The sequence below is a fragment of the Panthera uncia genome, chromosome B1 (genome assembly GCF_023721935.1).
Source record: "Panthera uncia isolate 11264 chromosome B1, Puncia_PCG_1.0, whole genome shotgun sequence".
In the NCBI taxonomy this organism is placed as follows: Eukaryota; Metazoa; Chordata; class Mammalia; order Carnivora; family Felidae; genus Panthera; species Panthera uncia.
This window is the reverse complement of record NC_064811.1, coordinates 64,851,220-64,878,113: the sequence shown is the minus strand read 5'-3', so window position 1 is coordinate 64,878,113 and position 26,894 is coordinate 64,851,220. Positions and strand designations below refer to the sequence as shown.

At 41.7% G+C, this 26,894-nt stretch overlaps 1 protein-coding gene across 1 annotated transcript in view; it reads right to left on the bottom strand.

The window, feature by feature from the left end:
- Nucleotides 1-17,852, bottom strand: part of BMP3 (bone morphogenetic protein 3) — a 29,145-nt gene extending 11,293 nt beyond the window's left edge. Inside the window, exons 1-2 of the mRNA XM_049630716.1 lie at nucleotides 16,858-17,852; nucleotides 650-1,560 (exon numbers count right to left, since the gene is read on the bottom strand). Coding sequence (XP_049486673.1) covers nucleotides 650-1,560; nucleotides 16,858-17,182 — 1,236 coding nt within the window. The 5' untranslated portion in view covers nucleotides 17,183-17,852. The remainder of the gene's footprint in view (nucleotides 1-649; nucleotides 1,561-16,857) is intronic.
- Between the last annotated feature and the right edge of the window lie 9,042 nt (nucleotides 17,853-26,894).

The window sequence follows — 26,894 nt, the reverse complement described above, 5'->3', positions numbered from 1 at the left end:
CAGTTTCCACTGATTTTGGAAGAGACACAGGTAAGCTCTGACCGGATGAAGTAAATTTTGGAAGAAGCTTATAGAGTCCACATACCCTATGTTACCTCTGTTTTTGATGTTTATTAGGGAAGCAAATGAAATAAGCATCTGGTGGATTTCATGAGGTGAGTTTACCTGGCCCAACCCTGATCCTGACTCTGGTGGGGCCAGTTCATCTCATGAGAAACTATTTGTCAAAAAGTTCTGCACAGGGCATCGATGCAATTAGTCCTTTCCCTTCCTTTTCCCCATGACATCTGGTCATTCTCTGAATATCCTCTCCAATATCAGCCTTCTGTCGTTTGCGGCTTGCTTATTGTGGGCAGATACAGATTTGCCCCCAGCTGAGTAGACCACATGGCTGATTGCACTGTGTTTGGAAGAAGCACAAAACACATATTTTACATTTTTTTCTCATGTCCTTCCTCATACCGATACAGACTTCATATCACCTTAGCAACCATTAAAGAAAAACCAAGCGTAACCATTCTTGCCTAGTACATGTCAGAAGGCAATAAATAAGTGTCCAGATGGATTTCGTAAATGAAAACACACTCTCGGTCAGTGTGTCTTTCTCCTCTATGGAAACAGGAAGTATAGGACAGAGAACAACGGCTACCTTTGGCATGGGGAACTGGCATGCTCCGGAGCAGTAATAGGCATCGAAGGATTTGGGGGAGATGATCCATTCACTCCAGCCAATATCCGCAAAGTCCACTTTAAGGTACCGCCTGGCACAATTGCGCGGTTCAATCCATTGCTTTCTTCTGGCCTTCTTCAGGGTCTGCTCATCAAACTGGAGAGTCTGGCTCTTCTGGGGGGGTCCCTTTCTCTGTTTCTTTTTGTTTTTAGTCTTCTCTGGGGCCTGAGTCTGAAGGGTCTTGTAAGGCTTTCTCTCCTCCCATACCCCATCCTCCCTATACTGATATTCTGCCCCAGGAAGCTCGTTGTTCTGCAGAGGCAGCAGGACCCCAGCCGAGCGCTTCCTTCTCCGTTCGGTAGAAAGGGCAGCCTTGATATGGCCGTCCGGTTTAGGCACAGCTCCAATGGGGAAATTCCGGTGCCTCTGCAAGCTTGATACCACACTCTCCGGCTCAGAAATGGCAGCATCGTTGGCATACACCAAGATATAAGGCTCGGGGAAGGGCAACATCTTCTTTGGCAGCTGGTGTCCTTTGGAGGTAATGTTAAATCCTATGAGGAACTCTTCATTTTCCTTGGCCCTTCTCAAGAGCTGAGTGATGTCTTTAGACAGCCAGGACCCAAGGTCTCGATGAGATTTGGTTACGTCTACTGAAAGGTGACCGAGGTGTTGACTTTGGTTTCTGTCAGATTTGAGGATCCACGCAGAGAGATCAATCAGAACGTGTTTCCTCTGAGCATGAGGTGAGCATCCTCGGGATGCTGGACAACTCAGGCTGATGTTTATTAGCTCTCCAATATAGAAATACAGTGTGGCAGATAAAATGTTTTCAGACTTGGTTAGAGAAGTCAGATTAAAGATGTGTAGTCCTTTGCTTCCAAGGGTTCCTAGGAAGGGAAAAAAAAGAAGAGTAAACAAGAGTAAACAGGAACCCTACCTGCCACCACATACAAAAAGAAACTAAAAATGAGTTAATGGCCTAAATATAAGAGCTAGAGCCATCAAATTCTTAGAAGAAAACGTACAGGTAAAATCTGCCTGGCCTTAAATTTGGCGATGGATTCTTAGATAATGACACCCAAGATATGAGCAGCAAAAGAAAAATGGATGAAGAAAATATTTTCAAATCATACACCTGACAAAATGTGGTATCCAGAACATGTAAATAATTCTTACAACTCAACATCAGAAAGTCAAAGAAACCAATAAAAAATGGCCAAAAACATCAGATAGACATTTCTCTAAAAAAGACACTTAAAGGGCCAACATGCACATGAAAAGATGCTCAACATTAGTAATCACTTAGGAAATGTAAACAAAAATCACACTGTGGTACCATTTGACATACACCAGCCTAGCTATAAGAATGAAAAACAAAATATGTATTAGCAAGGATGTGGAGAAACAGGAACACTTTACATTGCTGGTTGAAATGTAAAATGCTTCAGCTGATGTGGAAAAGTTTGACAGTTCCTCCAAAAGTTGAACATAGAGATATCATGTGAGCCCACAACTCTATTCCTTTATAGACAAAAGTAGTGAAAACAAGTATTCAAACAAGTACATGTACATGCATGTTTACAGTAACACTATTCACAATAGCCAAAGGTGGACACAGCTCAAACCTCCATCAACGAATGAATGGAAAAACAGTGTTCTATCCATGCAGTGGAATATTAGTTAGCCATAAAAAGTAATGAAGTGATACCTGCCACAATGTGGAGGAAGCTTGGAAACATTGTTAAATGAAAGAAGCCAGCTACAAAAGGTCCCATATTGTATTATTCCGTTTACATGAAATGTTCCAGAACAGCTAAATCCGTAGAGACAGGATGCAGATTGATGATTTCCGGGGGCTGGAGGCATGCAGAATGGGGGGAAACCTCTTATTGGGTAGGGGGTTTTATTCTAGAATTATAGAAATATTTTGGAATTAGGCAGACTTGGTGGTTATACAACATTGTGAAGGTATCGAATGTTGCTGAATTGTTCACTTAAAAAGTAGTTTATTTCACGTTATGTGAATTTCACCTCAATTAAACAAACAAAAACGATAATAGGAGTAATTTTAAAAGCTAGAGAAAGATTAAAGCAAGGATTCGCCGTTTTTACTGATTTGCTTTTTCCTTTCCTGAAGCACTACAAATGTGTGTAAGTTGTAACACAACAGTAAACTTACTGGTGAGAGCTGAGAGCTCTGGCTTTTCATTACGAAATTACCAAGAAATTACCTGTAAATCTGGCACAGGATTGGAATATCTTCTTATTAGTGGGAGTGTATAGCCTACTGGTTACAAGCATTGATGAGATTAGATTCACCCTGATTCAAGTCCTGACTCAGCCACTTTGGGCAAGCTAGTGTTCTCATTCATAACATAGAGATTGTGTCTACATCTACTGTCATCAGCATTAAATTAGATGTGTGTAAAGCAGTTCATAAAGCACCCAGAAAGTGTTTCTCTAACTATAATTCATTATTGTTATTAGTGTATTATGGGATTATATCTTCTTCTACCTGCCTCACAAAGTTTACAGTGCAGGATGGGGGTAGGTGAGCAAGACCATCTAACTCAATATTCAGGTAACATGTGTGGAACAATGAGCCACACATTCAAACGTGTCATAAAGAATTAACACTGTTGCGGAGCTTGCCTCGAGTTTATGACATCTCAAGAATTCAAGAGTCGAATAATTTCTTCTTTCGATGAAATTACTGACCTGGGTCAAATTGTGTTCCAATTCTTCAGAGATGAGAGTAACAGAACAAGAGATTGATTAGGAAGGGCAGAGGTTGGTTCCTTCTCTTCAGATCATCTACCAAATTAGTGGTAAGGCTGAGGTTAGACTCAAGAATGCCCAGTCCTGGGACCAGCCACCAGAGCCCAAGTCCCCCTCCGTGCACTTGTTCCATATACATACTGGTTTCAGAAACATATACGCAATCGTGAGATTATGTTCTTGATCAAAAACATATTTCAGTAAAAACAAAACATTTCTACAAAGATGTGGAAACTTAGAATGAGTTCCCTGAGTCCGCAAGCACAAGGGAAGTGCAATGGGAAACATATTTTACTCATTTTTAACACCGTGTGAAGGAAAAGGAGGAAGCTGCCATTTGTGCCCATTTGTATAATCCATGAGACCAGGATAATATTTTACAGACCTTTACAACAAAGCCATGGCATCAGGGTTGTTCAGAGACTCTAGCCTTAATTCGTACCAGTCACTGTAGCATATACTTTTACCCAAACTTCTTGTAGCAGATGGAAGTTTAAAATGGAAGGAAGAGAAGTCTCTGTTCTAAGTATGTGGCAATCGAATGGTTGCCAAACAGACACCCTGGCAGGGAAAAAACGAACTACATGGGATCTGGGTGGTAGTGTTTTAATGGGTAAAGTAATAGTGCTCCTTCGCCCAACAGTTTGCTTCAAAATGTATCCTCCTCCTGGAAAAAAAAAAAAAAAGTTCCCTCTTTCAAACTGTTTCCAGACACCTTGTGACCTGCTGTTAAGCAGCCTCCACCCCTGTGTCTAATCTTCAATATCCTCTCGTAAATGCTTCAGAATCTGTCAGGCTGCCTCTTGTGATGGCTCTCATTTTAGTTCAGTACACTATTTTGAAGTCAAAGCCCCGTGGCCCAGGCCCAGCTCCACCACACCCACTAGCTGTCCTCAGGCAAATAATCTAAGCTCTTTAAGCCTCAGTTGGCTTTGTTATTATTTATTTATTTACTTATTTATTTATTTTATTTTATTATTATTATTTTTTTTTTGACAGAGAAAGACAGGGGAAGAGAGCAAGAGACAGAGAGAGAGAGAAAGAGAATCCAAAGCAGGTGCCATGCTCAACGCGGAGCCCGACCCCCCAGCTTGATCCTACGACTCTGGGATCATGACCTGAGCCAGAATCAATAGTCCATGCTCATCCTGATTGAACCACCCAGGCGCCCTTCAGTTTGCTTATTTGTAAAAAGAGTCCAACAGCATCGACTGCAGAGGTGTGCAAATTAATTGACAGAATGCAGGCAGAGCTTGCAGCACACAGAAAATCTCAACGGATGTTAGCTAACTAGAACGGTCTGTCCAATATGGTGGTGACTGGCTATTTAAGGTTGAACGGCAATGTGCTGTTCAATGTAAAATGCACGCTGGATTTCAAAGACTTAGTACAAACATGAATGTAAAATATCACATGAATGTAAGTTTATATCGATTGCATATTAAAGGATAATATCTGGATGGATGGGGTTAAATACTGTGATAGATACTGTAATTTAAAATAAGAAATACATATATTTGGTCTTTGTCCTGTGTCTGTCACAGAGCTCCTAAAACCCTTGGAATTTCCTAGGTGATGAGAACTATACAGGTGCCTTTTGTTATGTTAACAAGGTGAATTTAGAGGACTGGTGGGGATGGGGCTGGTTGCAGGGGAACCAACCCACTGATTAGAGGGTTGGCATTTTTAGTCCTATCTCTGATTCACAAGGAAAGAGGAGCCAGAGGTTGAAGCCATCACCAAAGGCCAATGATTCAATCAATCATGCCTATATGATGAAGCCTCCATAAAAACCCAAAAGAATGGCGTTCGGAATGCTTCCAGGTTGGTGAATACATGGAGATTTGGGGAAAAGCAGTGCGCCTGGGCAAGGCATGGGATCTCCACACCCTTTCCCCCTACCTTGCCCAATGCATCTTTTCCATCTGGCTGTTTCTGAGTTGCATCCTTTTATAATAGACTGGTAATCTGGTAAACAAATACATTTCCTGAGTTCGGTGAGCTGCTCTTGCAAATTAATTGGACCCAAGGATGGGGTCATGGGAACCTCTAATATGTATGAGGCCAGTTGGTCAGAAGCACAGGTAACAACCTTGGCTTGTGACTGGCATCAGAAGTGGAGGGTGGTCTTGTGGGCTGAGCCCTTCTCCTGTGGGATCTGATGCCATCTTCAGGGAGACCGAGTTGAATTCTCAGATACCCTGCTGGTGTCTGAGAATTGCTTGCTGGTACGGGGAACTTCCTCCCCTCTCACCCACACCAGAAACTGGGTACAGAACATTTTCAATATAATCGTATGTTCTTAAAATTAATTTCACTTGTTGCTTCTCATATTTTTAAGTGTGGCCACTAGAAATTTAAAATTACATATGTGGCTCACATTTGTGGCTCAAATGAAATTTCTGCTGGACCATGGCAGTCGAGGATAACCACCACTTTTGTAGTCACATATAGTCCAAAAGGGAAGAAAAAAGGCATTTATTTCTTTCCAAGTGCAGAGAAGAACTAGGATTTTGCTAAACATGAATCCTTAAACCCGAAAGTGAACCGGGCAAAAGATTCCCTTCTTGGAATGCAACATACTTTCCTTTACCAAGAACATTAGATAAAGATAATTTTGGTGATTACTTTCTAATTTTCCCTCCAGCTGTAGCTAATTGGTTCAATCTGCAGTCAAAAGTCTAAGGTTAACAAACTGCTCCAAAATAGAGTTAAAAGAGTTAAATGGGCAGTTTAGCGACAGTGCTTTACGGCATAGCGACTCTACACATAGCTCCAGTTGTGTTATTTGGGTATCTCACATGGTCATCCACTACAGCCAACAAAGAACCAGAAGCAAAGCAAAACCAATGTTTCCGTTTAACAAACATGAGGGTGTCGAACACCTCCTAGGGACTGGATCCTGCCCTGGGTCTCAGGGCTGCACAAATGGCCGCTGCTGTCCACACTGTGGCAGGGGGGAAAAAACCGATAAGCAATAAGCAGGTAGTTAGGCCATGATGACGCCACTTGCTGTCAGAGGCGTGAACTACATTCTTGGAGTAGCACCAAGGAGGGAGCAAGTAACTTTGTGCATGTAAGGGGAAGGATACACCGGGAAGAGTTAACCTTTGAACTAGACTTTTAAGAATGAAGGGAAAAGGGGAAGTTGGGGGTGGGAAAACGGAAGGAGCACATTCTGGCAGTATGCAATACTGGAGGTATTTGCATAGCGATATTTCCAATGTTTTAAGTAGACATTTATAAAATATCCCAAATTAATCTAGATTTTTGAAGTCCTAACAGACATCTAAGCTGCCGAATTCAGAAAAGGGATGGCCAATTCACATCTAGCTCCTAACTACAGGTGCTGTATTATGCCCAGCACTCAACGTCTTTGCCATTTCTACCAGGCCAGGGGGCGCATTAGCCCTGGCTGTTCTAGATGACCTCGACTCCCTCTTTGTTCTAATAATAAGCTACAGGTCTCAGCCATTTCGCCAGAACATTTTTTGACTTCTCCAACCCATACTTTATTTTTGCCTTCTTTAACCTTAAAACATTTAATTTCTGTGCAAGTTAATGCTCCTTCCCTCCAAACGCCCCATCAAATGCTTAGTATTTACAATGGATGGAAACAGGAATAAGAGAGTCGTGCAGAGTTGCATGGAGTTGAGTGGAGAGGAATAACTAAGGAGATAAATACCTCCCTGAAAGTGGAAATAAGTGATAATATGTATTCAACCACTCTCATGCTTTTTATCTGATGGAGTTTTAAAATTAATTTAACTTTTCCAAATGAGAGTCTTCACATACTTAAGAACAGGGGTTTCGCAGTAGGCGTCTTGCTCTTCTCCCTGAGTAGTTGAGTCTTATCTACAGACACAGGTATATATGTTCAAACACCAGTAAATGAAAAATGCTAAAGTGCTCGCTTTTTCTTTTCTTCTGAACTATTCTGATACTTAGCTATCTGGAATTATTGAATTAGAACCCCAAGGTACACTTTCTGATTAATAAGAACAAACTGACACACTAATAATATAAAAAACAATGGTGGGTTTTATCAGGTGAAAAAAAACAAACAAACCAATAGTTAACGAATTTTCAGGCTGTCTGTAGTCTTCAGGTACCAGGAAGCATTAACTGCCACACCAATCTAACTATATCTAGAGTTGCATGCTTAATTCTGGATGTTCTCATTTTAACCAATTTATTGATACAGAAGAGAGTAACCAAGATGTTGACGGGTCTGGAAACTGTGTCTTACAAGTTTGAGTTGAATAAATGGAGAATACATGGTCTGAAGGAAGAAAAAAAAAATAGTTTACCAATGTTATGAAATTGTTCGCAAATACTTAAGGGGCTGAAGAGAGATTGGGGTTTTTCTTTCCAGGGTCAAAGATGAGAATGAGGTCTAAAGGTGAGAGTTGAATGGAGGCAGTATCCAGACCAATATGTAATGACTTTCTAAGTGTCTAGTACGATAGTGAGACCCTTCTGTGGGACTGAGCAAACATAAGATAGTCCTAATTCAAGACCATTGCAGGAGGATATTTTTCTGATATGGAGGGTGTGGGAGATGCACTAGATAACCTCTCAGATCCCATGCAAGGAACTGCAACAGGCTTTATTTTCAGCTCTTCCTAAGGAAATGTTTTTGACGCCAAAATATAACTACCAATAGGTGGTGCTGTTTTCTTACTGTTTTCTGGCACTGGCACAAGCTTGGATTTTCCTTGCTTGGGAACACATCAACTGCAGTCTAGTTAGGATTTGCCATTGGCATTATAATTTTTTGAATTTTCTAAAATCATCATGTCTGTGAATTTAAAAAGCCTCCAGAAGTCAGGTGAGTTTCAGCCACACGCCTCTTCGAACACCTGTCAGGGTTTTGCTGTTTCTTCCTAGAATGCCTTCATCTGCCCTGCTGTTCTTGATAATCCAGACCTGCTTTGTTAAGGCAGAGAAGCGGCACCACTCTTGAGGCACGCTTATCATGACAACCCACTCCTTCGGTTGGAATCCCGCTTCTAATACGATTTTCATCATACTGTCGCTCCTTCCTAAGACCAAGAACTCCTTAAAGGCAAGGTCACCTGTAGTAACTTTTATCAGATTCGTCAGCCCCAAGCCTAGGGCTTAACTCTAAAGCAGTACTCAGTAAATGCTGCTTTCATGAATAAACGGACCCAGTCCAGCCTATTCATTGTAGAAATTCAAAAAATGAAGCACCAGCTAGGTAACATTGATTTTGGAGAGAAGCCCAGGTCTTCTATTAACTATATAGAATTTTTTAGGGAGTTTGATAAATAGATAAAGGCAGAGGATTTATTTCTGTTTTTATCTGAAGACAAAGCACCTAAGCCTAATAAAACCAAGGACTCAGTAGGAACCTGTAACTTAGGACAGGCCGTGTTATGGCAAGGTTCAGCTCCTGTCAAGGAGTAGCTGAGGCGGTGCCCAGGGAGTGGTAAGTTCACCTTCGTGTTGGCCCACGCAGAATGTTTTCAGAGGGAATTAGGACATATAATGGAAAGCTTTCTATGTAAAGTCTGATTTTAAAACAAATAGCCTAAATGAAATCTTGATGATTAGTTAAATCCCCAGAAAGCAGGAAAAACATTGTAGTCATACAGAAAATACGTAACTAAGGACAAGTTTCTTTCCCCCCACTTCTTTCTCCAACGTACAACTGCTAGAAATGCCAGGGTGCCTAGGAAAGAGTCGCATACACCTGCAGCCACTGGCTGAGTGCTTGCGGATTACTGACTCCAGACTGCTGCTTCTCTCTGCCACCTTCAGCTCTCAGGCAAAGGCAAGATGGAGACTTTCTAAATAGAACAGAAAGTCACAGAATTTTGTTTTTCTTGCAGAGTGCCGTCAAACGACTGAGTTTTATGGGATTCCAAGACAACCATTCTCTATGTCCAAAGTAAAACATGGCCAAAGATGATATAATGTAGGTTTCTCTAGAACAGCAAAATGTTCATTAATCAGTTTATCTACTCTCAGCCTCTGCCCAAGGGCATTCCTAGACTGTGAGCTCTCAGAGGGCAGACCCGTGTCCTAATAAATCTTTGAATTCCTAGTACTTTGCACAGTCTGGAGTATTTATATCCTGAAAAATATTTGTCAGATGTGTTGAATGAACAACTGTGTAAACTCACCAGATTCAAAAATGTTTCCTACTTAACACCAAAATGAAAAAAAAAAAAAAACCAAACAACTTTCAAGTAGTTTCAACTTCCCAAAGTCAGCAGAAGCCCTTCTTGGGTTTACGTACCATATGGCGTTATGGTGCTTCCTTTCAGTTCATCAGGAAAAAAGCATTATTAGAACAGTTGTATATAAAGTAGAATAGCATTGCCATTTGACACGTACATAGTAAAACGCCTCATGGAAACTTCTCTCATGGCGAGTTTATTTTTAAAGGATCTTTTGCCTGGCTAATAGCTTCTCTACTATCTCTTCTTATCTAGTCCCCTGAACATCTAATTCAGCTCAACTGAAATATTTACTGAGTGCCTGCTATGTGGCAAACTACACCAGATCCTCAGAACACAAGAGTGAAATGAGATATGCTCTTTGCACTTCAGAGACTTGCTTTACACATTCCTCTTCCATATCCCCCTTCTAGCAGGTCTATTAGGCTCCCAACTCTCTGAAACTATGACAGAAGGGTAAGAAGTCTTTATTAACTTACTTGAAAGCCCACTCCAGAGAAAAGACTACCTTAAAGATGCTAATATACCTTCTAAAGTGAAAGAAGCCTGCTATTATATAAATTAATAAACCATTTGTCCACAGAAAGGTCCACTGAAAGCACCAGATGAGATCAGGTCTCACACGTGAATCAATCCTGGATTTTAGAAGCTGGTTATAAGATACTCAAAACCTTAGGGACATGAGGTTAGACAAGTATGTCTCGAACATGCATCAGAATCACCTTGATGGCTTGTTAAAATAGAGATTTCTGTGTCCCACCCCCAGAATTTAATTCAGATGGTCTTGGGTGGGCTGGAGAATATCCAACAAGTTCCCTGGTGACACTGATACAGCTAATACAGAGACCATCCTTTAGAACATTTAACCTCACTACAACAAAGTGTAGCCGTGCTCACTCAGCCATCAAGGCCAGGACAGAAATAGTACCTTCTTGAATGTGGGTTTGGGGTATTATGGATTGTATTACAAGAGGACTATCACCTGTTTATATTTACATTGCTGTTGTGTGTTACAAACAATTGCACGTGAGCCCCATTTTACGTATGTTTATGGCTTTGTGGGAAGCTAGAGAGAGACACCTTTTAAAATACTAAAATATCTCATTTATACAGAGCTTCTAAACTTTTAATGCATTTTCCCAATTGAGTTTTACCATCTGTCTGTGACACTGGCACAGTAGGTATGACTTAACCATTTGATAGTTAAAGAAACTGAGACTGGCAATGTTAGATAACTTGATTAATTAGCAATTCGACCAAGGTTAGCCTTTAGATCTCTTAACTCAGCCTCAGGTAATAGAAAAATTAAAGTACCAGGAATCTCTTCTTTGCTTGAAAACCATTTACCTTAACCCATGCCTAAGTGTAGCCGTTACACTTAATTCAAATAGTCTTTAGTTTAATTCCATGCAATATTTTAATTTTAAATTTTCTTTGAAGGAAAAGCAAATAAGATCGTATTGGGTCTCAGTTGATTTACCTGTAAAATCAGATGATTGGACAAAGAATCTTGCATTTCTACAACTATTGGATGCCTTTACTTTATAAAAGGAATATTTAAAAGAACTCAGTAGAGTAAGAAATACTTACTGAAGATGGTAACAGCGTAGCATCAGTTTGTCCCCAGATTTTATTCCTAGTGGGCCCAAATAAAATCTAGGCACTGCATTCACTGTGGTTCTGTTGCCAAGAAAAGATGGTCTGAAAGGTAAGTCCATCACTGAAGGACTCAATAAACACACTGCTCAATTAGCTCTATGACTTACATGCATAGGTGTCTGAAATAAATAAAGAGACATCTATGCCTTTAAACATATCATCCCTAAAATGTGTTTTACCGAAAGTACTGTTTCAGGTACCAATATGCTAGGACACAACCGCTGCTAATATGTGGTAGACCAGCAACTTCATGCATTTCTAAACATTCCATATATGAGCGCTCTTCAGTTACACTGTCATCATTTACTACTGTCCAAAGTAGATATTATCCTGGTATACTCGTGTCACTTGATTAATACTATGTCAGTGTTTCCATTACATAATTCTATGTTCATGGGCTCATAACCATAACAATGCACTCTGAATTGAAACTTGGCATAGGAAGTTCAAGCTGAAATTATTTGTGATGCTAAACTTATTTCCACTACCACCACTAAAATCAAGTTAGTAAGTTACTAATTACTAGGATATACACACTGAATAGATGGGAAAACCAGCCAAATTTGGAGAGAAAACTTCTGATGTTGTAGCAAAATTTCCTGGGTAGCAAATAGAAAGGATATGCAAAGTTGTTCAGTATTTTTCACTAGGCTTTTTGATGGGTACGATTTTTATTATGTCTAATAAATGCAACAAACATTGGAGATTATATAAGGGATTTGATAGGTGTCTTGAGTGTGTCTGTTTTTTTTTTTTTAGTGTCTTTCATCAAGATACTAATGGCGATACAGTTAAACAAAGTTATGTGTATAATCTCCAGTGAATTTTTCCACAAATAAAGTAGCTTTTCTTTTAAAAGCATCATACTAGCTGTGAACTAACGCAGATCAAGTCCAGAGAAGACAACAATGGAGGAGAATTCATAAAGAAACTGGGAAAATGGGAATTTAATAACAGAGAGATTCTATGATTACATTCAGAGAAGTTTAAAACATGAAAGCAGGAAGATGATATGGTGCCAGTTGGACCCAAGTCCAAAAAGTAAAAATGGAAGTTACCATCCTGACATAGGTATTAAATGGGAAATGAGAAACGAGACCGTTTTCAGTTGTGATTATTTACTTGCATTTTGCATATCTTCCTTTCCTGGGGAATTAGGAAGTGTCCGAACCACTGTTTCCCCAACTAGATATCTTAGAACCATAATTCTCTAAAATGCTCTCTCAGAGGGAAAATGATCCACTCTTAGGAGGACTCACTATCATTGAAAGGCCCTGAGATTCCCATAGCAAATACAAATGATAGTTTTTTTCCCCAAACTTATTTGACCATGGGACCCAATTTTATGTAACACCTGTTAACATCTTCCAAAGACACTTTTTATAAAATTTTCTCCTAGAAAATTAGACTGGAATATTAGAAATAATAGGTTTTGAGCTGAGCTCACTCAGTATGTTTGAAAAATTGTCTGGTAAATACAGCATGACATCCATTTCTTCTTCCATGTAAGGGGGGTTGAACTTGCTCTCTTTAAGGCCTCTTCTACATATAAACTTGTATAATTCCAAAATGCCTAAGAGCAGATTTGACATTCATGTCCCTATTTAATTTTTAGAGAGATCTAAACTGGGTCAGTCAAGTGCTCATAAATATCATTGCTTGGATAAGATATATGTGACCACCTTAATATATTCTTAATTATGTATATATTTTTAATGTATAAATATTTCCTGAGTGAATTACCTATGTAGGGGATGTTTTTCCCACTGACCCTCATGGTCTCTTGGCTTCTTTGAGTGTGTCCAACTATACTAAAAAGCCAGATTTAAATAATTTTTTTTTTCATGTAACTCATTCTCTTTCTCTTTTCCATTAGTATGGATAATCAAGAATTCATGGTATTATGGATTTTTAAATGTCAGAGATTGTAAAGCTGTCTTGCCCATTACAGTAAAAACTTCATTAAGGGCTGTCATGCATTCAAAGTAGTATGTAATTCACAGCAGCCATGTATACACCTCCCTTCTCCAGATGTACTGTTGTCTTTTGAATACAAACGTTAGATAACCCGAGTGCTCTTTAATTTCAAGCCTAGTTTCTAGGTGCCAGAAATTTTAAGGTAACTACGTTTTAATAATGTTATTATATTCCCTTGCCATTAAACCCATTAAAAGTGATGTTCTACCACTGGCCCGTGGATTTTACAAGGATGGCCCCTACTGGAATGCTCGATTTGCCCTTAACTCTATCTTTTCCAAAGGCTTACATTTTAGCCTCGCACTTCAAAATCACATCAAATGATAATCCTTTATTTTTAAATAGTTTTGGTCACAGTAGGAAAGACGCTCCCTTTCTCATTGAAGGAAAATATTCACTTTTGGGTCCGGATTCCCTCAATTTTCCAGTCTGTGTGATTTTTTTTTAAAAAGGTGACACATATTCACCGAAATGTCATCATTTTGTAGTTACATTTCATGAATTAAAGTAATGATACTTTCCTAATAAGAACATGTGTGATTTAATCACTTTTCCTAAAGAAGTTCCATTTGTGAAGAGGAAATATAAGAATAAGTGGCTATGGGAACAATGAGAAACTAATGAGCACAAAGCGTGTACCCTAAAAAATCAGGCCAGGAAAAAACCTTCTGTGAAATATTCTTCTTTTTACACACAGTAGCCACGGACAACCTAGACTAAGATTAAAATAAAAGCTGATTTCATATGCCTCTGGTGTTCCTACAAGACGGTGTATTTTTATAAATCTAAACTGCTCTGTGGTCAATAGTTTTGTAAATTACTTCTTACAAAGGAAAAGATAAAACCTATCTTTATGTAAACCCTTACACATCACAAAAAGACTTATGAGTGTTCCAAACTTACGGTTTTGGCACACCCACTGCATAGCATTGAGGGAGGAGAAAAGGGGTTAGCAGAAAGTGTATTTAGGATGAATGCCACCCACCATCAAGTAATGGTTTAAGTAGAAAGTAATCAGAGGGATACCACAGCAGCTACATTTCAACCAAAGATATTCTAGGTTTAGAACAATAAATACTTTTAATCAGGTATGTTCCAAGGAGCAAATAGGGCTCTAAGGCTATAACTCAGCCTGAATAAGCACTTGGAAAGTCTGCCTGATCAGCAGCCACTCCATATACACAGCACACCATCTGACCTTCCACTAAAATTTGTAACATCGTTGCTATAGAGAAGCCCATATGCTGTGAAACCTAAACACCATGGGCTAGAAAACATATCTGATTTATTAAAGCAGACAGCATCTTTCACCTATATCAGAACATACATCGCAAGACAAAGAGAGTTATGGAAATGTTGATATGGACAGAGGAGAGGGACACACATAAAAAGCCTTAGCACCTTCCCCAAATCGTGCCTTCTTAGAGCCAGAACTGCCTTATAATAAGGTCTTTTTAGTGTGTTAGTAACTAAACACTCTTGGAAGGGGTCCAGCATGAACCACCTCTCCAGGAGTCTCCGATGCAGTAACATGACACTTAAGCTTCCACAAAAACCAGTGTCCACGTTTGATGAATAAGTCATTAAGACAGTCTCTAGGATGCTAAAGGGATTACTTTCCTTATCAGGGCACACAGCCTTGTATATATGCTTCAAGCTGCAATTCATCATTTCAAGGGAACTTCTGGCCTCCGTATCAGAGTTTATCATTTGATGGTATGAGACCAGTGAGACTGATAAGGGGCACTGAAATTATAATGCACAGAATGAGTGGAAGCCCAAAAGTCCAAGGGGCCTGAGTTATTCAAATCCTTATCCATCTCCCACACATGGTTCACTCAGCCTAAAACAAACATACAAACAACTATGCAATAGGTGTGAATGAAGCAAACTCACAATCCACTTCCAAACCCTGTGATTCATACTAAAAAATGAAACTTGTTGATAAAAAAACATACTATATGTCTCTTGGGTGCTTTGGCTACTCCCTAGGAATATCACACACACACACACACACATACACACGCACACACACACTATCAAGATAAGAGCGACTTGAGTATCTTCGTTTACTGCCACCTGCCTTGCCCACCCAACTTCTCTCCAATTCCTGTTGTTCCCATGCTGCTCCTTCACTGAGCTCTGCTCTCAGAGTTGCACTGAAATAAACAAGGCATTCGCTGGTCTAGTCAGCTGTGAGGATAGGCTCAAGTGGCTGGCATACCAGGGAGAGGGCAGCCCTTTACACATTATGTTCATGGTTTTAAGAAGAAGGTGAAATCTGGTTCAGCTCAGACCCTAGCTAAAGACTCTGCATTAGAAAGCATAATTCACATTTATTGTAAATGTCATCATGCCTAGGAGCTCTAGAGTGTATTTACAGTGTCAACCTAGGGCTTTCCTTGATGGATGCTTTGGTTTTCCTTTTTTTCCAGGAGTCCTACATATCAAAGCTTCAGGAGATTTCTTTCTAGTGATTCTGACAGAATGGATAGAGCATGAGGCCAGGCCTCCTTACTTGAAGATTCTTGGCTATTTTTCACCGGTTCACTGAAGACAGGCTTTGCAAGTTACATTTCCCTTTATCGTGAATGTAGTGAACAAAAAAGCCTGATGCGTCTTCAAAGCATATAAACCGAGTCAGTGTCCAGGAAACTTTCCCTCAAGCTGTTAGCACAAGGGAGGCAGGCTGTTAGCATAAGTTATTCGCTTCACCACAGGGGACAGGAGAAACCTTGTTAAACCATGAATCTCAGTCCGCAGTGATCTGTGTGTTGAAAAATGGGATGAGCAGATTTTCATCGGCGGATTCCAAGAGGTGTTTACATCCACGCTGTCCATCCCCACCCCCCTCAACTCCTCCCAGGGTGGAATAGGTACAACCCCTATTTGCCCAGATGGGTTTTAAATAATCAGAACACCAGACCACCTGGTTTCGTTTGTGTGTTTGCCACCAAGGGACTATCAGATAGAAAGTGTCAAATACAGTAAACACAGAGAACTGTGCAAGTCAAGAGGGGGTGCAGGGTCTGGAGAAGCGACTGTCTAAAGGGCGAGGGGAAGGCGTCTAGTTCCAGTGTGACTTTTCTCTCTGGTGCCTCGGGTTGGCATAAAATGACAGCTGCCTTTAGGTAGACATGGCCAAAGCCCAGTCCAAGGGAATTTCCGCTGTCTGGCTTAAGAAACATCAGCACGAGGGGCCCCAAGAGTGCTTCAGACACCCAGCGCGGGAGGGCTCCGCTGGGCAAGGGATAGCCCCTCACCCTTTTCCAGGCAGTTCCTCCAACCCACCCCTACCTACCGGGCTGCTCAGCGCCTTTCTTCTCTCCAGATCTCCCTCTCAATTCAGGCTCTAAAACTGGGATTACTCGCTGGCGAAACGCGGGGTGTGACGGGACCGAGGGGCTCGGTGGGCGGCTGCACAGGGTGAGGGAAGGTCTCTAGGTCGCATCAGAGAGAGGAGAGCAGACAAAGAAGCTGTGTGTAAGTGTGTGTGTGTGTGTGGGGGGGTCCCAGGAGAAACCTGCGGCGGGACCGCGGAAAGGGGGCGTCTCGGGCACTCACCTGATGCTCCGGCTCGAAAGCTGCGAACTGTGTTGCCTTCGCGCAGGGGTGGGGGCCGCAGGGGCTGAGAGCCCCGCTCGGAGGACCGCTGCTCCCGTTCCGCCTCGCCCCTGCCGCCGCCGCTGTACCTGTCATAGAGCCGCAGCATGTGCTCCGACACCTTGTCGTGTGGCTGCAGCACGGGGCCGGGGCCACCACCTGCCGTGCGGTCTCCTGGCACAGCCCTGTGCGGCTCCGGGACATTGCGCGTCAGTCCCTCTCCCCGCGCCAGGCTCACGCAGAAGCAGCTTAGCCACAGGCACAGCAGCCGGAGCGCCCCAGCCATAGCGACGTCCCGGCGCCGCGCGTCCGCTCCCCGCGTGGCGGGGGGACACGCCGAGGGCGCGAGGGGCCCGCGACAGAGCCGAGGGTTGAACTTCCAATTAGCTGGGGCGAGGGCGCCGGGGGCTCCAGGCACTGCTTAAGCAGGACACCGGCAAGTCGCACTTTTTGCCCTGGCCGATTTCGGACCGGCAGGTGGGCTCTTCCCGGGCAGCCGCGCGGACCTCCCCGGGGCAGGGCGCTGCTGGAGCCGTCCTCACTGGTACGCCGAGAAAGAGCTTCAGTCGCGGCGTGTGTGGCCGGGGTGTTTTCAGGATCTGTCTCTATCCTCCCTCCCCTCTTTATCTTCCAGAACAGCCAGCCTAAGCGGCGGCGCTGGGGAAAGCACCAGCTTCGGGCGCACTGCCGGAGCCCGGGTGCGCGCAGCGGTCCGGAGGGCGCTCGATTGCCTTTTCCAGGGATTGGAGCGGCCGTGGTGCGGCAGGTCCGAGTTTTGAGTGTGTGTGTGTGTGTGTGTGTGTGTGTGTGTGTGAGAGAGAGAGAGAGAGAGAGAGAGAGAGAGAGAGAGAGAGAGAGACTACTTCGTTCTTTGGCTGATCTGTACAGTCCGCAGCCAATCTCGCCCCGTCCCTCGCAGGCAGCTTGGACCCTGCTATAGCCGGGAGAGAAGGGAAGGGGGAAGTAACCAGCAAACCAGCAGGGGGAGAGAGAGAAGAGGAAGTAGGGGTGGGGTGGTCGGGAGAGGAGGAAGAAAAGGTAGGAGGGACAGAGTATTTTTTAATCCCCTCAAGAATATTGGTTGTGGAATATTGGTTGTGTCCCGGCCTTCAAGAGGGCAGAGGAAAGCAAACTTCCTCCTGGCTTGTTTCGCCTCTGATACCAGACAAAATCAAGATGGGAACAGCATCCTTGCCTCCTTTCCTGAGCCTCTCCTTATCTAAGTTGTGGACCCTACACCTGTGCCCGGTGGCCACCTCTAACGGTCTCTCTGAGGGCTTACCCATCTACCCTTTGCATCTCTCCCCAGGAGACGAGTATGTGTGAGTCGGTGCATCTTAAAAACAAACAAGTAAACACACCACAACACACACAGTTCACCGCTTCATTCCCCTTTAAAGGGGTTTCTCTGCAGGAAGGTGGGTGAGGATGAAACACAAGTACCTCTGGGGATCCAGGAATCCAGAGCAAGCTGTTAGGGTTGCTAATTCTGAGACCTTTATTCACTCTCTCTTTTCTTGGCTGTAAAATGGAGGTTGCACTATTAGTTAACATTTTACCCCATACTTCTCATGCCCTAAGCACTCGTTGTTCTTTATATTGCACCTGTATTGTTTTAAAGCACTCTCTACCCCCAATGCAAGGCTCGAACCCACAACCCTAGGATCGAGAGCTGCAAGCTCTAGCAACTGAACCAGCCAGGCGCCCCTCACCTGCATTATCTTTAAAGAGTTTTCACAAGGAAGTCCATTTTACAGATGAGGAAACTGAGGGAAAAGGACACTCCTAGATGGCACAGCTGAGCTCCAAACTCAGGGAGTCTGACTCCTGGCCCTTACTGTTAATAATGAAATTAGCATTTAAATTGACTTTTCAGGGACACCTTGGTGGCTTAGTAGGTTAAGCATCAGACTCTTGGTTTCAGCTCAGGTCATGATCTCACAGTTTGTGAGTTCAAGCCCCGCATTGGGCTCCCTGCTGACCGGTGAGTGCTGGTAACTTGGAGCCTGCTTGGGATCCTCTCTCTCCCTCTCTCTCTGCCCTTCCCTTGCTCTCTCTCTCTCTCTCTCAAAATAAATAAACTTAAAATAAATAAATTGGCTTTTCAATGTTACAATTCTGTAAATATTCTTAGCAGGGAGCCTGGCCTGGTGGAGTAAAGCCATCAGCCAATGTCTGTTGCAGCTATCTGTCCCCTTCTTTGTAGCAGAGTCAGGCTTATCGAAAGGAAGATAGGCTCCTGGATCATATTGGCCTTCCAAATCCCAGTTTTTTCTTTGAAGGGGAATAAGGACACATCCTTTTTAGACTTTTGTTCAGATGAAATTGGAAAGCAGTGCTGAAGTGGCCAGCACGCTGACTAGCCTTTAACAAGGGCTCAATGTCTTTTTATCCCAAACTTATCCCAAAGGCAGAAGACTACATTCTCCCCACTCTGTCGCTTCTCAGCCCCTTGCGGTTTGGATTTTGCCCCCAGCCATCCCCAGAACTGTTCTGCAGATAATAACACACACTTCAAGGGTGGTTGGGAGGATGGAATGAGATCGTGTGTGATCTTTGCTTGGCACAAAGAACATAATAGCTTTTGTGATTAATAATAAAGACCCAATTGCAAAATTTCAATAGGCCCTGGGAACTCTCTTCTGCGGATTTTTCCCTGTGAATCTCTGGTTCTTTTCCTCTCCTTTCTGCTTTCCCTCAGCTCTGTGAGTTGCTTCCTCCTTCCTCCTCTTTCCATTGTTCCTCACATCCTCATATTCTTCCCTGGAAGATGCCAACTTGAGAAGAAAAATCTTCTTCTGCCTTGATGGTCCCCTCTGATCTTTAAATACATAGTCCCAGGTCTCCACCAGCCCCACTCTGCATCATCAAAATTTCATCCCTCTCCCCTTTGTAACCATCCCTGAAACTTCTCTTCCATTAGCTCTTGTGTATATATCTATGGCAACCTTTGTTACTCTGCACTTGACATAATTCTTCATTTGTAGAAGCTATGCTGTGGGGTGCTCGGCTTGACAGCCTGTCTCCAATGCCTACCCTTCCACTTCTTCCTAGATGCATGTACTTTCCCTTTCTTGTGCTTCCATTTTCTTATTTGAGCCATAAGTACGAAATAATAGTTCCTGTCTCACAAGGCTGTTGTAGAGAATCATCAGGCAGTCCATGTCAGGAGATTAGTACAGGGCCCACCACATAGCTAAGGCTTCAGAAATTTCAGCCATAAGCTAAGATAATTGCTTGTATGTTTCTGTGTAAAGCCGAGGCCAAGCCACATCCACCTTTATATTTCAGTGACCAGCCGTCACATTCAGCATAAACAAAGTAACAAGGAGATGATAAGTAGGTAGAATAACCCCCAGCTGGGACTCTCAGCTGTAATTGCAAGGTTGGAAAGGAAAGTGTAGATGAAAGCCAGCAAGCTGAAAAACACTGGTGGCAACCAAATCCTGGACCAAGAGAGGCTGATTTGCAGGTAGCCTACACCCAAGAAGACAGAGCAAGGGACGAAACAGATGAAGCCCGCAGCCTCATGTCCGGCAATGACAAATAAATGGCATCCATGCCAGACCCTCTGAGTGACCTGCTGGGGAACTGAGAGCAAACTGATTTGGAATTAATAGTTCCTTCATCAGAACATCTGGAGATGCCATCTTGTGATACTTCAAGATCATAGCACAGTGTTTCTTTTATCAAAGGCCACAGAATCTTAGGTCTGGATGGATTAACTAGTCTCTGCATGGTGGCATCTTTAGATGCCTTCTCCCCGAAGGAATAAATCCTAGGACTCCTAATTCTGGGTGAGCACCTGGCTTACTTGATGTATGGATGATTTAGAGCTATTCAGAAACAGGAACTTCAGAATTGAACATAATGGTGGTACAAGTGCCTGTGTCTGATTTTTTTTATTGAGTCTAATTAATTTAAATTTGTTTTATATTTCAATAATAAGAATTTCCCTATTTCATGCTGGAGAATAAGTGTTACCACTTCAGTCAACCAGTGAATCAGAGGACACTTATCAGCCCTTTTTCCTAAAAAGAAAGGTGAAGTAAAGAAAGGCATTTTTATAATTAAAAATCACAGCAAACACTAATTTGGAATTTTAGTGGATTCCGTTGAATTGGGCTCTATTTGAGACCACAAAATCCTGTGTGTGTGTCTTTATGTGTATTATGTGTGTCTTTATGTGTATTATGTGTGTTTATGTGTATTATGTGTGTCTTTCAGTTCCCTTAAGCACTTTATGCCTTTAGTTCCTAAAAATTCCATCAAAAGGCTGCATTAGCAGTTGGGAGAATATGGAAGGAGAATGTGTCTTAGGTTTGGAGGAGTTTACCTTCTCATAGGTGAACCAAAGAAGCCCACACGGGACAATTAACAACTAGTGGGAGAGGGATTAATCCAGTGTTCAACCATGTTTTGTAGACCATGTGGCAATTTGCTATGTCAGTAAGAGGAGGAGATGAGAGGGAGATGGAGTAGCCAAGGAAGATTTCCTGGGAAAGTTGGGGCCTTATTCAGCCTTGGAAAATGGGTAACATTTTAGAGTCAAACATAAAGGACTTGCAGTTTAGGAAAGAATAGCAGTAAGAGAGGAGCCGTAGAAGTGAGAATGAGCTGGCCATGTTACGAAAGCCATGTCCCTTGGGACAAAGGCTGGCCTGACTTTACAGAGTATATACCCTGGACCGCACAGGAAAATAGAGATGGGATGCAGTGTGGAATGAGTTTATGGAGGACCTGGAATGCTTGACCAGGGGGAAAGAGGGAACTTTAGAATGTTTTTGAGAAGAGAACGCTTTCTAATGTCAAATTCTCCAAAATGGTCTGGAAAGTTTTAATAACTAATGAATGTCCTGTCTCTGGAAATATATACACATAAGGCAGATGACAACTTAAAGACAGTTTAGGGCTGATTCAGATATCAGCAAGCTGATTGAAGATATTTAATGTCTTATTAGCTGCAAGCTTATTTGGGGGGGGTCAATAAAATATATACCTATATACAAAATTTGTATCTGTATCTCTCTGTCTATTTCTATATATCTCATTGACAGTGGCTTAAATGCACAAGAGTTTATTTTTCCTCCTGTTGTAAGAAGTCTGTAGTGAAGGAGCTGTTGGTATCTGTTCAGTAGCTTGACAAAAGCCATTTGTAGTGTTTAAAGGACTAAGGTACCATTTCTCTCTTTCTTGCTGCCTCAGGGTCGCCAGATGCCTCTTGCAACTCAGCCATCAAATGCTTGCTCAAGGAAGAAAGGAGAAGGAAAGGGGAGGTACCAGCTATATCTTTTCCTTTTCATCAGGAGAAGCAAAAGCTCTCTCAGAGCCCTGGCAGGTATCTCTTGTATCTCACTGGTCAAAATTCTATCACATTTGTCACCTCTACCTGCAAGACACTTGATTTCCCAGTGCCCCTTTCCTCCTGTCTGCACATTGCCACTGCAGGTAGGATCTGCGTTCAGTCTCCAAGGAAGAAGGAGTAACGAAAACTGCGAAGTAACTAAGAGTCTTGCATAAGGACCCTTCCAACGTGAACAGTCTATATATCTTATAACCCATTTATGAGTCATTTCCTATTCTGCTTGTAAACTTGTTTAGTTTTTCTCCAGTCCCAAGCCAAAAACACACATCAAAACTTTTTTCCTTATCTATTTCACAGATATCACTTTCCTTTCCTTGATCTTTGAACTTCTTTAAAAAGTTGTCTACACCTAACATTTCACTTTCTCGCTACCTCTATCACATCGCTTCATCTGATTCCAAACCATTGGTAATTTGATCGTTGTACTCACACTGTTCTTGTGTTTGGCACTACACTTCTAATCACTAAACCAACAGCTCCCCACCACCAAGTCTTCATCCTTATTTATCTTGAAGGGTTTGACACTATTTACCACCCTTTTTTGGAAACTCTCTTCCTTTTTATCTTATGTATGTGACACTATTCTGGTTCCTTCCTATCTTTTTGATTATTCCTATCTTTGGTTCATTCGCTCAACAAATACTTAGTGTCTGCTGTATTCTTGACACTTGACTTGGTGTTGAGAATGCAAAAATTAAATAAAACGGCCCCCGTCTTCTGAAAACTTAGCTGGAGGGATAGGAATACTGTCACTTAAGAAACCTTAAGATAATTTTGATAGGTTGCAAAAGGCAGAGGTGCTAGGAGGAGGAGATGATGCTTGAACTGAGATTTGAAAGTTAAGTTGGTGGTTTTCCAGGGTTATTTCAGCTAGGATATTCCAGGCAGAGGAAGTTTCAAGAGCACAGAAATGGGAGAAGCCTTTCCTCTGAGATCCTTATTCAACATCATACCAATCATTTTCTCCAATTATTCTTCAGCTAACTCACTGTAGCCATGCATTTTTACTTATTTACTAGGAGCTCCAAAAATGACTTTCCTAATCTAAACTTCTCTATGAAATTTCAGACTCCCATTTTTTATAGACTTGTGGCTATGCTGTTGGCATCACAAATTCTGCGCATCTGAGATGAAACTGATCATCCCCCCACTCCCATCTTATTCTGGGTTTCCATTCTTCTATGAAGGTGGCGTTATTGTTTCAGCCATCCAGGTTTCCCATCTCACCTCTCTCTGACCACTGTGTCTAACCCACTGCTAAGTCACATAGAGATTATTTCTTTGATCACTCTTCCATCTGTCCTCCTTATTTTTATTGCAAGCTCTTTCATTAAGTTACTCATTTATTCTAATCTAGACTAGTTTGATAGTCTCCCAAATGGCTCCCCGTTCCTCTTCATTCCACCTGTATTTGATGTTTTTTTGTTTGTTTGCTTTTGTTTTTGCTATATAACAGGCTAGCACAAATTTAGGGACTTAAAACAACACCCATTTATTATCTCACAGTTCTGTGAGTTAGAAGTCCAGGTGGGATCACCTGGCTTCTCTGCTCAGGGTCTCACATTCAAGATGTTGGGTAGGTGGTGTTCCTATTTGAACACTCTAAGAAAGAATTCTTGTCCAAGCTCATTCACATGTTAGCAGAATTCAGTTTGTTACAGTTTCAGAACTGAGGTCTCATCATCTTGCTGGTTATTACCAGGGCTTGTTACCAGCTTTCAGAGGCCACCTGCCATTTCTGCCATGTGGTCCCCTCTATCTTCAAGCCACCAGTGGATAGGATCTTATATAGTACATATAGTACTTCTAATCTCTTTCTCCAGAAAGATATCCCATCCTTTTAAGGGACCTGCCTGAGCTCAGGCCCACTGGGGATAACCTCCCTTCCTCAAACTCAATTTTGCCACATAACATAAGCTAATTACCAGAGTGATAGTCCATCATGTCCATAGTTTCCTTGTGCAGAAGATGGAGGCAATTATGCAAATGACTAAGAGTCATTTTAGACTCCTGCCTACCATAGCAATCATGTAAATACTGCCACTAGATTTATCTTCCTAAAACTTAGTTCAGTGGTATTTTAAGCTTTCTGAAAAAGCAATAAGTAGTTACTCATTACCAATTAGATTTAAACAAGACAAAATCTCAGTTTAGTATTCGTAGCCTTCCATAATCTGTCCTCAACCTAGTTTTCTTATGTATCTCTACTCTTTCACAATACTAGATGGTCCTTTTCTGCTTTCCCCACTTGTTATTTTCCTATGCCTGGTTTGTGCTCCTCAAAACCCATCTGAAAATGCCACCTTCTTTTATGAAGTGAGTCCTAATCAGTCCAACGTCTTGTGAACTGCATTTAGTACTTCTCATAGCACTTGAGAGACTCTGTCATGTGCTACTATTGTTTACTTTATAAAGAAATGGCTGCTTCTCTAGTAAAACCCAGCTCCTTCAGGGTTGGCAGTAATGGGAGAAAATCCACCTGGGAAGAAGGGCTGGACTCTTATCTAACTCTTCATCCTCGGAGATTTTCCATCTGTCTGAGCCTTCTGTGGCTGATTCCATTTTTTCCTACCGCACTTCACTAAAGGATTCTGCTACTCTTTTCTCACTTATTTTGGCCAAGTTTTTGCACACAGCTCATCCTTACTTTTTGATTTTTGTCACATAGCTGAGGCAAGCCTAGATCTTGCAAACAACAATTGAATAAAGGTTCATGGAAATCAACATGAGGAAATCAACACGCAACCCCACAGTCTGGCTTACACTACATTTTTGCTCTTGGTTTTCTGCTTTTTGGGTCTTTTTCTTCCTGGCTCCTGTCCTATCATTATTTTGCTAACAGTTTTTTTAACTGAACATCCTCTATGGACCAGAAATTCTTTCAGGTGCGGGAGATAAAGCTGGGAACAAAGTGCTTGTATTGTTTGTTTGTTTGTTTGTTTTTTAAAGAAAATCTAGGGTTAATACAGTAAGACCCAGAGAGGGAGAGGCAGGTGCTTTCTCTGTCATTTGTTCATAAATATTCATTGAGCGTACATCATAAGTCATTCACTATTCTAGAAGCTGGAGATATAGCCATCCAAAAGACTTTAAAATCCCTACCCTTGTGGAGTTTCTATTCCAAGAGAAATGGACAATAAACCCAAACCAAAAAAATATATAAGAATTTCACAGAATTACCATGAAGATAATAAAACAAAGTGGTAGGATCAAGAATGGTGTGGATATGGGGAAGGGAATGTTGGCAGGGGTGGTGTTCCAGGATGGTGAGGTGGTCAAGAGAGGCCTTTCTGAGGATCCAACATTTGAACTGAGACCTGAATGATAGCAAAGTCAGCCTTAAGATGGACTGGAAGGAAAATGTTCCAGATCCTAGGAAAAAAATGAAACGGAGAGCCTGCTGAGCCCTGTCCTATGATTGAGGATCTCCCACTTTCTTAATTGAAAATAATTAGACACCCAAAGGGTTTTACTTAAAGCCTTGGCCCTGTTCTCTATCCTAAATAAGAAAATCAGACCGGAATCTAGGGCATAGACTTGGGGTTAGGAAGAGGTGGAAGCAACACATTGATCTTATTTCTTATTGGATGCAAGAACCTGGGAAACAGGGACAATCATTCATCTACCCCCATTGCCTTCCCCTAATATCCTTATACCTCATTATATGCTTAACAAATAATTGTGGGACTGAATCCAATTGAATAGCGAGTGATAAGATGGAGGGGTGTTATATCAAATATCTCCCACCAAGAAGATTTGTAGTCCTATATAAATATACAGACTAAAAAATGTTTATCTTCCTATAATATGAAATGATTTGACTTTAGTCTTCACCTCCTTCCTTTTTTTCTGTATTCTTTTAACTGTTTCTCAACTTTTCAAGACATTTTTTTAAAACGTTAATGATATTAAAATTAAAGATGACTAAACAAATATAATAAGGAATAGGAATCAGCTCCTTGAGGGCAGAAACTGTATTTTATGTATTTTCATATTAGCTGTAATCATAACAAATAAATAAACAAAACCAAAATTGGTGTCTGGGGTATATCTTCTCAGCCTTCCTTTTTCTATGCCTAGAGCATAGAATATTTGCCTATGTTAATTATATCTCTATAATCATGCAGTATCTTGACCTTTCCTGTTTAACTGAAAAGGAATTCTATTGTGAGCGACTGGATTTCTTTTTTATGCTATTTTATACTCTGCCTCCTAATTAACATATCAGAACACACACACACACACAGACACACACACACACACACACACACACTAAGATTATATAACTAAATGACATGCCTAGTCATATATCCCCTTGTGTTACTCAATGCCACCTATACTGAAAATTTGTACTGATAATGGTGCTGTGAGAATTTATAACTACACCTACCCTGCCCCCATCCCAACCCACCAAAATGAAAAGGATTTTTAGGGATTGTACTTATAACAACTGCTATTCTTCTCCTGGTAGAACGTTTTGTGTCTTGCTTACATGACAGCCTGAGAAATGTTGCAAGCCCACCTTGCAGGCTGTTCTTCCACTGACTGTTAATTTAGCCCTTGTGATTTGATGGCTTCAGTGTCTCCCCAGGTGATGTCCCCAGATGTTCTCCCCATGTTGTCAGATTCTTGT